This window comes from Lynx rufus, unplaced genomic scaffold, assembly GCF_022079265.1.
Source record: "Lynx rufus isolate CCGP_SWC_20201006 ecotype Redwood Valley unplaced genomic scaffold, mLynRuf1.p SCAF_3, whole genome shotgun sequence".
Taxonomy (NCBI): Eukaryota; Metazoa; Chordata; class Mammalia; order Carnivora; family Felidae; genus Lynx; species Lynx rufus.
Genome location: NW_025814845.1, coordinates 186,263,041 through 186,277,536, shown reverse-complemented (window position 1 = coordinate 186,277,536; position 14,496 = coordinate 186,263,041). Strand labels below are relative to the sequence as shown.

The 14,496-nt window shown below is 41.2% G+C and overlaps 1 protein-coding gene across 13 annotated transcripts in view; it reads right to left on the bottom strand.

The window, feature by feature from the left end:
• Positions 1 to 14,496, bottom strand: part of SORBS2 (sorbin and SH3 domain containing 2) — a 102,002-nt gene that overhangs the window by 5,811 nt on the left and 81,695 nt on the right. For all 13 annotated transcript variants that reach the window (XM_047092125.1, XM_047092126.1, XM_047092127.1 and 10 more), the window contains one exon: positions 365 to 414. In XM_047092125.1, the coding sequence (XP_046948081.1) occupies positions 365 to 414 (50 nt within the window). The remainder of the gene's footprint in view (positions 1 to 364; positions 415 to 14,496) is intronic.

Genomic DNA, 14,496 nt, shown 5'->3' with positions numbered 1-14,496 from the left:
ACATTCTTCTGGTCTTCAGATATGTGTACAACCACTGTTAGGACACTTCTGTGTCTTTACAGCCGTGGTTACTGGAATTTGCATGGTTGGTAGAACAAAGAGGGAGGCAGATTCGTAAATCTCAGGCATCGCTGGAGCGCCGTTAGGTTTTTCTGGCGTGTAAATCGAAGGCTGCTATGCAAAATGATTGGGTTTCTTTTTAAAATGAACTTCTGCTCTACGTTATGAAAGAGACCGATCACAGAGGCCTCATTTTAGTTACTTTGTCCTCTTTCACTTGCAAAGTCCTCTGTTTTGGTACACCAGTTGTCTGTTTTGTGAGTCAAGGTTAGTCTTGAACTTAGAAGATAAGAAGAATACTTACGGTTCCCCCCCACCTTGAATGTTTTCATGAGTAAACACAGGACGCTGTGGCTGAAATGAAATGATTTTCAATGTAATCAGCGTTTAAACTGGTACTAAGTAAAAGATAATTTGGATAATGGCATGGTACTTTTCTTGACATTTAATATTTCCTGTTGTAAAAAACCAAGAGGAAGGAAAAAAAACCAAATAAAGGGTTTCTGCAGGATTAATAATCCAAATATTTTGAAGGGTGCTTTGAATTAAATGAAAATAACCAAGGTTCAAATATTTGGAATGTGTCTAGAATCTAGTCTGTTCAAGCTTTAAGGAAAAGTCAGGGTTTAGTCCCATTGATTTTTCAAAGGCCAGGAATATGGCAAGAACATAGACACCAAATCACTAGAATGGGAAATCTGGACACCTTCATACAACCTTATTCTTCAGCGTTTTCTCAAACAAGCGGAAAATAAACCACATTTAGTCTAACGGCAAAGTAGCCACATTCATTCTACTTTTCCTTCACAGACAACATTTTCACATACAGTACGGATGAAAATGTAGATAGGCAGACATCCCATGCTACATTTGAATTAACACTCTCTGTTCTCAATGTTGAGAGAACACATGCATTTTTAGAAAGAGAAAACAGAGAACTTTAACTAGAGGGTAACAAACAATATCCAGGTAACATGTAACATTTTACCTTAGAAGAGAAATATTGGTAGAAATTCCCAGTGCACTGAACTCTCAAAAGAGTTTCCTTTCTTTTTAAACTAAGCATCAAGACCAGTATCTGTAATAGATACTTATAATATTGGAAATGACAAACCTTAGCATCCCACATATCCACACAAATATTGCAACGAATGAAAGTTAACGTGTTTGTCGAATATGTAAACTCAACGTCGTTTCTACCGACTACCTAAACGTTACCATTTCAGGGAAAGAAAAATATTACAATTCATTCACAACACAGTTCAAAGACATCCTCTTCTAAATGATGGCTGCGTGCTAAAATGCGATAAGTAGGCGTTTGCATGACACTTATAAAAGTGACTTCTTGATGACCACTGAGTTAGATGGATCCAGGTCCTTAGACATCAGGGCCAATTCGTGGGTCCCTGCATTATGAGTGCATTACCGACAGGCTGGGAATTTTACCCTGCAAATTGTCCATAAAAATCCCACTGGTCCAAGAATGGATGGAGAACTCTGGGGTCCCTTTCAGTCCATGAGTCTATAATTTGCTCCCCTTCCTCAATTCTGTATTCACTCCCCTCCCATCCAAGCTGTCTTTCTAGCATAAGAAGATGAGGCACTTAGAGCACGTGGGTGACTCAGTCGGTTGAGCGTCTGACTTCGGCTCAGGTCATGATCTCACAGGTTCCTGAGTTCGAGCCCCACATCGGGCTTACTGCTGGCAGCTGTCAACACAGAGCCCGCTTCATATCCTCTGTCCCTCTCTCTTTGCCCCTTCCCCGCTTGTGCTCTCTCAAAAATACATAACCATTAAAAAAAAAAAAAGGATACCAGGCACTTACATTACTAAAACTTTAAGCATTCAGTCTATTAATTGGAAGTGTTTACTTTTTAGAAATTTCACTCAGCAGTCTGTGCATGGAATATATAAACCTAAGACTACAGAGTGGATGGAAATGATTGGAAACGTGTATGGCTTAAAAATACAAAACTTCTATAAATCAATATAAAATTACTTACAATGTATGTATTATTAAAATGATAAAATATACTATTTTAAGAAAAGTCAAAACTAAACCATTTTCTAACCATTTTAAGGCCATTTAATTCAATATAAATATATTGAATAATTCTATAATTCTTATATATAAATAATACATACATAAAAATATAAATAAGTAAATAGTATATGTAAAATAAACATAAGCCATCCACAAGCCTATATCCTATTAAATTTCTTCAAATCCTCATCCAATCATATATATATAACTTTTATGCAGAAATAAAATACATATATATCAATTACTATTAATATTTTCTGATAGTTGTCTAGTCTTCTTTTTCATTTTAAGCCACTGCAGAATAATATGCCCTCACGTTGGTGTAGATATATTTTTTTAGTTTTCCTAACCATTTCTCTTTTTTGTTTTTGAAGTTAAGGTTAGTCTAGCCTTTTTACACGTTCATAAGCAGCAATGCTATAAACATTTTTATACAAAGAATTATTTACTTCTTTTGGACATTCTTTAGAAGACACTTCCAGGAGTAAAATTTCTGGCCAAAGATTATACATTCAAGCCACATGATATTGAAAATGCTCATGTTAGGGGCGCCTGGGTGGCTCAGTCGGTTGAGCGTCCGACTTCAGCTCAGGTCACGATCTCGCGGTCTGTGGGTTCGAGCCCCGCGTCGGGCTCTGGGCTGATGGCTCAGAGCCTGGAGCCTGCTTCCGATTCTGTGTCTCCCTCTCTCTCTGCCCCTCCCCCGTTCATGCTCTGTCTCTCTCTGTCTCAAAAATAAATAAATGTTAAAAAAAAAAATTAAAAAAAATGCTCATGTTAATCGCTCAAAAAAATTTAAACATGTAATTAAAAAAATCAAAATGCTGTATTTCAAAGCCCATTCGAGGACAGCTACTGTTGTCTCTCAAAAACATCATAGCAGCAGTTACAGTGCAGAACAAGGTTATAAATAAGAAAATATCATCTGATGATCTTTTCTTATCTTCAGAGAAAATGTTTTGTAAAATGTATTTCGTTGTGCTCTTTCTACATGTTTAAGTCATTCTAATATTTTTAAGTTGAGTAAAAGCTTTACTTTTCTATCATGGCATCCGGTGCTTGGTAAATCTGGGAGGTCGAATTTCATTGCTCTTTTCCGTTAAATGGGAATATGACTTAATTTTTTAATTTTTTTAAACGTTTATTCATTTTTGAGAGAGAGACATACACACACAGAGTGCGAGGCGGAGAGGAACAGAGAGAGAGAGGGAGACACAGAATCTGAAGCAGTCTCTAGGCTCCGAGCTGTCAGCACAGAGCCTGACATGGGGCTCGAACCCACGAACCATGAGATCAGGACCTAAGCTGAAGTCAGATTCTTAACCGACTGAGCCACCCAGGTGCCCCTAAATATGGCTTTAAAAATCAGATTGTTCGTTGAAATAAAACAATCTACTTTTAAAGTCCACATGGGACCTCTTGTTGTCATCGTTACAATTCTACTTTAATTCCTTTAATTCAACTCACACCATAAGTTATTTAAATGAATCATCCCTTTGACAACTGGGAACATGGGGCTGTTGCCAGAAGTATGTGGCTCCCTTAATGCCACAGGGGTCTATGTCTCAAGGGGACTCACGTTCCTGGGCGAGCCAGCCAGTAACGTCCTTGTTTTTACCAATCCTTCGCAGTATGTCTTTTCTCTTCCTTTATAGCCTTTAATGAACCTCCCACCCCCTTTTCTGACTTACCAGGTCTCTGTACTTTTCACATGCTCGGGCCAAGATTTATCGCAGCCTTCATTAGCACTATTACCTTGGTGACTTCGGGAACTTTTCTAAGTTTACCTTTAACAGGAATCATCTCCATGTGAATCTGGATAGTTAGGAACTAGTTTTGAGGAAATGTGACTAGCTACAGTATTTGAATTAACTTACTTAAAAAATATTTGGTCCATAGAGGAACACGTAGCATTAATAGGGCACATTCCTGTCTTCATGGTATTGGCACTGACTACCAGTGTAGCCTTGGATATGTGCCTGAGCTTCCTTTTCTCTAAAACCAAAGAGTTGGTCAGGATGGTGATAAGAATCTTGTCCCCCTCAGGGAATCCGTTCCCACAGACACACTTCCTCCGTTATGTATAGGTGCCCTCATCAACCTTAACCCTCTGTTGTCAGAGAGCTGTGCCAATTAATTCTCAAGTGTCCCAGTCCTGTAAAAACAGTCATGGTAACAATTCAGCTTCATTTTTCAGATCAGTGAACCCAAACTCAAAGATCATTTCTTAAATCACAAATAAGTAAAAAGAAGAAACAGAATTAAAATGTTGACTGGCACTCATAGTAAAAGATGACTCTGATGGATAAGGTGGATCAGCGTCTTTATTTTGTCTTTTAGGCAGGTGTTTATGTTCTATATGGATACTCAAGCCAGTTATCTTAGGAGACTATCTTTTGCCTTTCCCCCGCCCTGGTGTTATAAGGCGCAAACCTTGAGGAAAAGATCTGTAACGTGTTTGCGCTCTATTGCCACCGAATGGTGATTAGTGGAAGCAACATGCTAAAAATTTCTGCCTTCGGACAGCTCTCTCACAAAGTTCGTTCCTTCAGCCTGGATTCGTTTTGAAAGGCTACTTTAAAGACCACAGAACGCTGTGGAATAGATATTCATGTGTCTTTCTGACTACCTACTTCCCTTCCCGTGTTTTAAATTCTTGAGAGAAGATCTCTGTGTAGCCACCCGTATTTTAAGTCTGTGCTCGTTTCTGTTTTAACTCTGCTCATTACTCATAACTTCTTAGCAGTGTTGTGAGCAATATAGAATATACACTTGTGACATTCAGAGAGTCCTACATGTGTCTTAAGAGTATAGCAAAATTGGAAAACCCAATGAAGCGCCATGTTGTTTTCATGGAATCCTCAATATTTAACTTTTTTCCTTGGCAATGTAGCCATCTTTTTTTCTTTTTTTCCTCTCTCTCTCTTTTAGTGTAGCTATTTTTTTTTAATTATCAAAAGCAGATACAAATGGGACAAGTTTTAAGCACACGCTAATATTCAAAGCCAGAACCAACCTAACCATAAGGGAACTGGTCTGAAATATCCTAGAATCTCTGGTTTCAGTAAAACATCTACTTGCCTAGCTCAGATGGGGAGATGCAGTCTGTCCAGAAGCCATTTGTCTATCTGTGCTTCGGCAGAGGCATTTCTGGTAGCTCTATCTAGTATTTGGTGATTCTTGAGTGAGGATTGGCTGTTACTTTAAATACTAATGTGGTAGGGGACTAGGAAGATGGCGGCGTAGGAGGATGCTGGGCTCACTGCGCGTCCTGCTGATCACTTAGATTCCACCTACACCTGCCTAAATAACCCAGAAAACCGCCAGAGGATTAGCAGAACAGAGTCACCGGACCCAAGTGCAGACGAGAGGCCCACGGAAGAGGGTAGGAAGGGCGGCGAGGCGGTGCGCGCTCCACGGACTGGCGGGAGGGAGCCGGGGCGGAGGGGCGGCTCGCCGGCCAAGCAGAGCCCCCGAGTCCGGCTTGCAAAAGCGGAGGGGCCTGACGGACTGTGTTCCGACAGCAAGCGCGACTTAGCGTCTGGGAGGTCATAAGTTAACAGCTCTGCTCAGAAAGCGGGAAGGCTGGAAGACAAAGGGAGGGTGAGCTGCGGAGCCCCCGGACGACAGAGCTCAGTTTGGCGGGGAACAAAGGCGCTCTCCAGCGCCATTTCCCCCGCCCATCCCCCAGCCAAAATCCCAAAGGGAACCGGCTCCGGCCAGGGAACTTGCTCGCTCCGCGCGAACACCCAACTCTGTGCTTCTGCGGAGCCAAACCTCCGGCAGCGATCTGACTCCCTCCGGCTGCACAGGGCCCCTCCTGAAGTGGATCACCTAAGGAGAAGCGAGCTAAGCCTGCCCCCCCTGCCGCCGTGCACCTTGCCTTCCCACCCCAGCTAATACGCCAGATCCCCAGCATCACAAGCCTGGCAGTGTGCAAGTAGCCCAGACGGGCCACGCCACCCCACAGTGAATCCCGCCCCTAGGAGAGGGGAAGAGAAGGCACACACCAGTCTGACTGTGGCCCCAGCGGTGGGCTGGGGGCAGACATCAGGTCGGACTGCGGCCCCGCCCACCAACTCCAGTTATACACCACAGCACAGGGGAAGTGCCCTGCAGGCCCTCACCACACCAGGGACTATCCAAAATGACCAAGCGGAAGAATTCCCCCCAGAAGAATCTCCAGGAAATAACAACAGCTAATGAGCTGATCAAAAAGGATTTAAATAATATAACAGAAAGTGAATTTAGAATAATAGTCATAAAATTAATCGCTGGGCTGGAAAACAGCATACAGGACAGCAGAGAATCTCTTGCTACAGACATCAGGGGACTAATGAACAGTCACGAGGAGCTGAAAAACGCTTTAAAGGAAATGGAAAACAAAATGCAAACCACCACAGCTCGGATGGAAGAGGCAGAGGAGAGAATAGGTGAACTAGAAGATAAAGTTATGGAAAAAGAGGAAGCTGAGAAAAAGAGAGATAAAAAAATCCAGGAGTATGAGGGGAAAATTAGAGAACTAAGTGATACACTAAAAAGAAATAATTTACGCATAATTGGTATCCCAGAGGAGGAAGAGAGAGGGAAAGGTGCTGAAGGGGTACTTGAAGAAATAATAGCTGAGAACTTCCCTGAACTGGGGAAGGAAAAAGGCATTGAAATCCAAGAGGCACAGAGAACTCCCTTCAGACGTAACTTGAATCGATCTTCTGCACGACATATCATAGTGAAACTGGCAAAATACAAGGATAAAGAGAAAATTCTGAAAGCAGCAAGGGGTAAACGTGCCCTCACATATAAAGGGAGACCTATAAGACTCGTGACTGATCTCTCTTTTGAAACTTGGCAGGCCAGAAAGAATTGGCACGAGATTTTCAGGGTGCTAGACAGCAAAAATATGCAGCCAAGAATCCTTTATCCAGCAAGTCTGTCATTTAGAATAGAAGGAGAGATAAAGGTCTTCCCAAACAAACAAAAACTGAAGGAATTTGTCACCACTAAACCAGCCCTACAAGAGATCCTAAGGGGGACCCTGTGAGACAAAGTACCAGAGACATCACTACAAGCATAAAACATACAGACATCACAATGACTCTAAACCCGTATCTTTCTATAATAACACTGAATGTAAATGGATTAAATGCGCCAACCAAAAGACATAGGGTATCAGAATGGATAAAAAAACAAGACCCATCTATTTGCTGTCTACAAGAGACTCATTTTAGACCTGAGGACACCTTTAGATTGAGAGTGAGGGGATGGAGAACTATTTATCATGCTACTGGAAGCCAGAAGAAAGCTGGAGTAGCCATACTTATATCAGACAAACTAGACTTTAAATTAAAGGCTGTAACAAGAGATGAAGAAGGACATTATATAATAGTTACAGGGTCTATCCATCAGGAAGAGCTAACAATTATAAATGTCTATGCGCCGAATACCGGAGCCCCCAAATATATAAAACAATTACTCATAAACAGAAGCAACCTTATTGATAAGAATGTGGTAATTGCTGGGGACTTTAACACCCCACTTACAGAAATGGATAGATCATCTAGACACACGGTCAATAAAGAAACAAGGGCCCTGAATGAGACACTGGATCAGATGGACTTGACAGATCTATTTAGAACTCTGCATCCCAAAGCAACAGAATATACTTTCTTCTCGAGTGCACATGGAACATTCTCCAAGATAGATCATATACTGGGTCACAAATCAGCCCTTCATAAGTTTACAAGAATTGAAATTATACCATGCATACTTTCAGACCACAATGCTATGAAGCTTGAAGTCAACCACAGGAAAAAGTCTGGAAAACCTCCAAAAGCATGGAGGTTAAAGAACACCCTACTCACGAATGAGTGGGTCAACCAGGCAATTAGAGAAGAAATCAAAAAATATATGGAAACAAACGAAAATGAAAATACAACAATCCAAACGCTTTGGGACGCAGCGAAGGCAGTCCTGAGAGGAAAATACATCGCAATCCAGGCCTATCTCAAGAAACAAGAAAAATCCCAAATACAAAATCTAACAGCACACCTAAAGGAAATAGAAGCAGAACAGCAAAGGCAGCCTAAACCCAGCAGAAGAAGAGAAATAATAAAGATCAGAGCAGAAATAAACAATATAGAATCCAAAAAAACTGTAGAGCAGATCAACGAAACCAAGAGTTGGTTTTTTGAAAAAATAAACAAAATTGACAAACCTCTAGCCAGGCTTCTCAAAAAGAAAAGGGAGATGACCCAAATAGATAAAATCATGAATGAAAATGGAATTATTACAACCAATCCCTCAGAGATACAAACAATTATCAGGGAATACTATGAAAAATTATATGCCAACATATTGGACAACCTGGAAGAAATGGACAAATTCCTGAACACCCACACTCTTCCAAAACTCAATCAGGAGGAAATAGAAAGCTTGAACAGACCCATAACCAGCGAAGAAATTGAATCGGTTATCAAAAATCTCCCAACAAATAAGAGTCCAGGACCAGATGGCTTCCCAGGGGAGTTCTACCAGACGTTTAAAGCAGAGATAATACCTATCCTTCTCAAGCTATTCCAAGAAATAGAAAGGGAAGGAAAACTTCCAGACTCATTCTATGAAGCCAGTATTACTTTGATTCCTAAACCAGACAGAGACCCAGTAAAAAAAGAGAACTACAGGCCAATATCCCTGATGAATATGGATGCCAAAATTCTCAATAAGATACTAGCAAATCGAATTCAACAGCATATAAAAAGAATTATTCACCATGATCAAGTGGGATTCATTCCTGGGATGCAGGGCTGGTTCAACATTCGCAAATCAATCAACGTGATACATCACATTAACAAAAAAAAAGAGAAGAACCATATGATCCTGTCAATCGATGCAGAAAAGGCCTTTGATAAAATCCAGCACCCTTTCTTAATAAAAACCCTTGAGAAAGTCGGGATAGAAGGAACATACTTAAAGATCATAAAAGCCATTTATGAAAAGCCCACAGCTAACATCATCCTCAACGGGGAAAAACTGAGAGCTTTTTCCCTGAGATCAGGAACACGACAGGGATGCCCACTCTCACCGTTGTTATTTAACATAGTGCTGGAAGTTCTAGCATCAGCAATCAGACAACAAAAGGAAATCAAAGGCATCAAAATTGGCAAAGATGAAGTCAAGCTTTCGCTTTTTGCAGATGACATGATATTATACATGGAAAATCCGATAGACTCCACCAAAAGTCTGCTAGAACTGATACATGAATTCAGCAAAGTTGCAGGATACAAAATCAATGTACAGAAATCAGTTGCATTCTTATACACTAACAATGAAGCAACAGAAAGACAAATAAAGAAACTGATCCCATTCACAATTGCACCAAAAAGCATAAAATACCTAGGAATAAATCTAACCAAAGATGTAAAGGATCTGTATGCTGAAAACTATAGAAAGCTTATGAAGGTAATTGAAGAAGATTTAAAGAAATGGAAAGACATTCCCTGCTCATGGATTGGAAAAATAAATATTGTCAAAATGTCAATACTACCCAAAGCTATCTACACATTCAATGCAATCCCAATCAAAATTGCACCAGCATTCTTCTCGAAACTAGAACAAGCAATCCTAAAATTCATATGGAACCACAAAAGGCCCCGAATAGCCAAAGGAATTTTGAAGAAGAAGACCAAAGCAGGAGGCATCACAATCCCAGACTTCAGCCTCTACTACAAAGCTGTCATCATCAAGACAGCATGGTATTGGCACAAAAACAGACACACAGACCAATGGAATAGAATAGAAACCCCAGAACTAGACCCACAAACATATGGCCAACTCATCTTTGACAAAGCAGGAAAGAACATCCAATGGAAAAAAGACAGCCTCTTTAACAAATGGTGCTGGGAGAACTGGACAGCAACATGCAGAAGGTTGAAACTAGACCACTTTCTCACACCATTTACAAAAATAAACTCAAAATGGATAAAGGACCTAAATGTGAGACAGGAAACCATCAGAACCTTAGAGGAGAAAGCAGGAAAAGACCTCTCTGACCTCAGCCGTAGCAATCTCTTACTCGACACATCCCCAAAGGCAAGGGAATTAAAAGCAAAAGTGAATTACTGGGACCTTATGAAGATAAAAAGCTTCTGCACAGCAAAGGAAACAACCAACAAAACTAAAAGACAACCAACGGAATGGGAAAAGATATTTGCAAATGACATATCGGACAAAGGGCTAGTATCTAAAATCTATAAAGAGCTCACCAAACTCCACACCCGAAAAACAAATAACCCAGTGAAGAAATGGGCAGAAAACATGAATAGACACTTCTCTAAAGAAGACACCCAGATGGCCAACAGGCACATGAAAAGATGTTCAGCGTCGCTCCTTATCAGGGAAATACAAATCAAAACCACACTCAGGTATCACCTCACGCCAGTCAGAGTGGCCAAAATGAACAAATCAGGAGACTATAGATGCTGGAGAGGATGTGGAGAAACGGGAACCCTCTTGCACTGTTGGTGGGAATGCAAATTGGTGCAGCCGCTCTGGAAAGAAGTGTGGAGGTTCCTCAGAAAATTAAAAATAGACCTACCCTATGACCCAGCAATAGCACTGCTAGGAATCTACCCAAGGGATACAGGAGTACTGATGCATAGGGGCACTTGTACCCCAATGTTCATAGCAGCACTCTCAACAATAGCCAAATTATGGAAAGAGCCTAAATGTCCATCAACTGATGAATGGATAAAGAAATTGTGGTTTATATACACAATGGAATACTACGTGGCAATGAGAAAAAATGAAATATGGCCTTTTGTAGCAACGTGGATGGAACTGGAGAGTGTGATGCTAAGTGAAATAAGCCATACAGAGAAAGACAGATACCATATGGTTTCACTCTTATGTGGATCCTGAGAAACTCAACAGGAACCCATGGGGGAGGGGAAGGGAGAAAAAAAAAAAAAAAAAGACGTTAGAGTGGGAGAGAGCCAAAGCATAAGAGACTGTTAAAAACTGAGAACAAACTGAGGGTTGATGGGGGGTGGGAGGGAGGGGCGGGTGGGTGATGGGTATTGAGGAGGGCACCTTTTGGGATGAGCACTGGGTGTTGTATGGAAACCAATTTGTCAATAAACTTCATAAAAAAAAAATAAATAAATAAATAAATACTAATGTGGAAGAATATTTGGAAGAGTTATAAGCACTTCTAGAGTTTTTCAGTCAGTTTTTTTCCAGAAAATGTTAGGTGTAGTATTTGCCAACCAGAATTCGATGGCATTCCCCTAATACCAGTCCCATGTTTATGTTTATGGGATTATTTTTCCTTCTTAAATGATGGTATACAACTTTGGATGAATCTAAAGAATATAGAAAGTGTATGTTCCACCCAAACACATATAAGTACATAATGTATACATCTGGCAAAGAAAAAAAACTTGAGGTGACCCAAAACATAGCATCTCATTGACCCATGGGAAATTTATGGCTGGGCCACATTAATTGTGGAAAAATCTTTCTTTTTGTTTTGGCTCTAGAAGGCCCTTGTGTGAGTGAGTCTAAGAATCCCTTCAAATCAACATTCCTCGTTCTCTACGGCAACCCAAATCTCTACCTCAGAAACAAAGCGAGGTCTCATTATGCAAAGCAAAAAGCACAAAATTGGCATAAACACAGAGAGGTATCTACATTTTTTTGAAAGTAGAAAAGGAAATCCTCTTTGCAATCAATTGGGCCCTTAAATATTTGCAAAGCATAGTCATGTAATAGACCAGGTGAGGTTAAACCAGGGTTTATCAAATAGAAATGGTGAAAAGACTGACTTTTGAGGAGATGGAAATCCCTACAAGCCTTGGCTGCCTTCCCCAGAACTGATAACACCATTTACAACCCGTTCATAGGAAAGCGCTTTTGATGTGATGTTACAGAACCAAAGAGTTACAGGGGAAAGTAATTTCACCTTTAAATTCAATCAAAGCTGTCAAGAGCCTGGGAGTATCTGGAGTCCAGGGCAGTAGCATTGGCTTAAAAAGCGTCATGGAGTGAATGTAGCACACATCACCAGAGCAACAGGGTATTTCGCCACAAGAATCGTGGATTTAAAGGGAAAAACAAAACAAAACAAGAAACTGAAATAAACGGAATGCCACAGAAGCAAACATCACTGGAAGCGTGCGAGTTCAGTATATGATTGGTAGCAGCCTTATTCTTCGCACTAAAAACCGTGACTGGAAAACAGCGATTTACAGAGAACGGGGAAGCCTGAGACGGACGTAGAAGACGACATACGCTACGCCCTCCTTTGTACCATGAGAATCTGGTCACACCTTTTTGGATTTTGGAAAGCTCACACACACACACACACACACACACACACACACACACACAAAAGGAAAACACATTGCTTAAAGACAGCAGAGGATTTTTGTGTTGATCTGATTTCATAGCTCATCATGGTTGGGGTCACTTTGTCTCAAGCGTACCTCTGGCCCTACTTTACGGGCAAAGCACAGCAATGACAATTAAGGAGGAGCCACCCGCTGGGGGCGAGTGGCCAGGGTGCCTGGCTCAAGGTGGGGCGTTCTGACCCTACCCTGTGGGAACCGCTGAGCCCTCTGACAGGTGAGCTGCAGTGTCTCCTAGACATCACTGGGCTACGCGGGGGCTTACCCAAGACAAATATCTCGCTTTTTAAGTCAGCCTGGAAAAGCCATAAGAGGTTAGTTAGTTCTTGTCTTCGGTTTGCAGCCTTCAGGAGAAGCTTTCCTGGTTTGTTTTTTCATGCACACGCACGCAGCATGCCAAACTCTTGCAGAGCAGCAGAGCGGGAAGGGTTCACCAGTCTGCAGACAGCTCTTCAGGCTGCCTGTAGGTTTCACGCCACAGGCGTCACGTGCCGCTTTCATACGGAACTCAACAGGCACAGCAGAGAAAGACTTGCAGAGGGAAGCTGGCGTGAAGAAGATGTTTGAGTGCGACATCGATGGCTAAGAACACATACAAGAATTTGTACGTCTTCAATAGAATGTTTAACAGTGGGATTCAAGACACCCTCAGATCGGACCTGGGTTTTTGTGTGTGTGTGTGCACATTTGAGTAGATGCAAGGTAAAATAGAGGGAAATTTCACTCAATACCCATAAAGTTTCATAAAAAGTCTCAACTGCTTGTCGGGGCAAATTTTCTGACAAAACACAGAGGAAGAAAACACGGCTTTTCTGGGGGGAAATGGTGAAATATAATTAAATACTGAATACTGTCCTGACTCCACCTTGTGACTATTTTGGCGTTCTTCCAAAGTAAGATTTTTAATAGGACAGCGAATAAGCTAACCTTTCTTGTGTGTGAGTATGCTTTATTTTCTTTCCAGTAGTGGACAGGATCTACCACTTGTCCTTGACAAGTATTTGAGTCCCTTATGGGAACTTCAGCGGGACTAGAGAAAGGACTCTTCAATAAAAACATGATTTTCTAAACTCTCACTGAAGAAAGTTTTTATAATGACTGACCTCAAATCTGCAGTCTGTGGATACGAAATGCATTAAGCATTTTTCTCTAAAGGGTTATGGCAGAGAATGCTTGATGTGTTCCAGTATCCATTCTTTTCTTGTCTGTCCTCCGTCCTAGAATCCTGATAGGCACATGGACCTTCTGAATAAAGTCTTCCTTGGATCTAAATGTGCTCATGTGATAAGTTCTGACAGACGGGATACACAATAGGAAGGGGCTGCGAGAGCTGGTGCAACCACTTTGGACCAGGCGGTGGAGGCTTCTCACTGGGGAGATGATGTGCAAAAATAAAATGGAATCTCCTGGGTTTTCTGATGATTCTGGAGCCACATACCAGCCCTGGATGCCTGACACTTGGGTACCAGAGAAATATACTTGTATGTTGTTTAAGCTGTTGTTATTTTGAGTTTTTTGGCACAGCAGCTGTCCCCATTTCGACTGATGCGGGGAGGGGTTCTACAAACATCAAGGCTCATAGAGGAAAAAAGACATTTAGCTGTTAGAATGATGTGGACAAACAGCTGGAAAGATCATTTGAACATATTAGGAAGAATCAGGGCTTAATTCCATGTTGGAAACCGTGCTCAAGGGGGTCACTCTCGGATGGGATGGCTTTAGAGTGAGGAGACTTCCCAATGGGCCCACAAAAATTGAGTTTCTTGGAAGAAGCCCAAAGAAGAGTCCTTCTATCTCTTCATAAAGAGTCCACATGCCATAAGTCTCTTAGATGGAATTGGAAGTTCGGCTTATAGGAGAACTGAGAATTATGATAATTTTTATTATGAAAAACCATTATTTAAAAAAAGATGTTCAAAAGAGAAGAGAGAATATTGGTTTCTGATTTATATATTGCTCATAATTTATATGTACATTTTCAGCCTTCT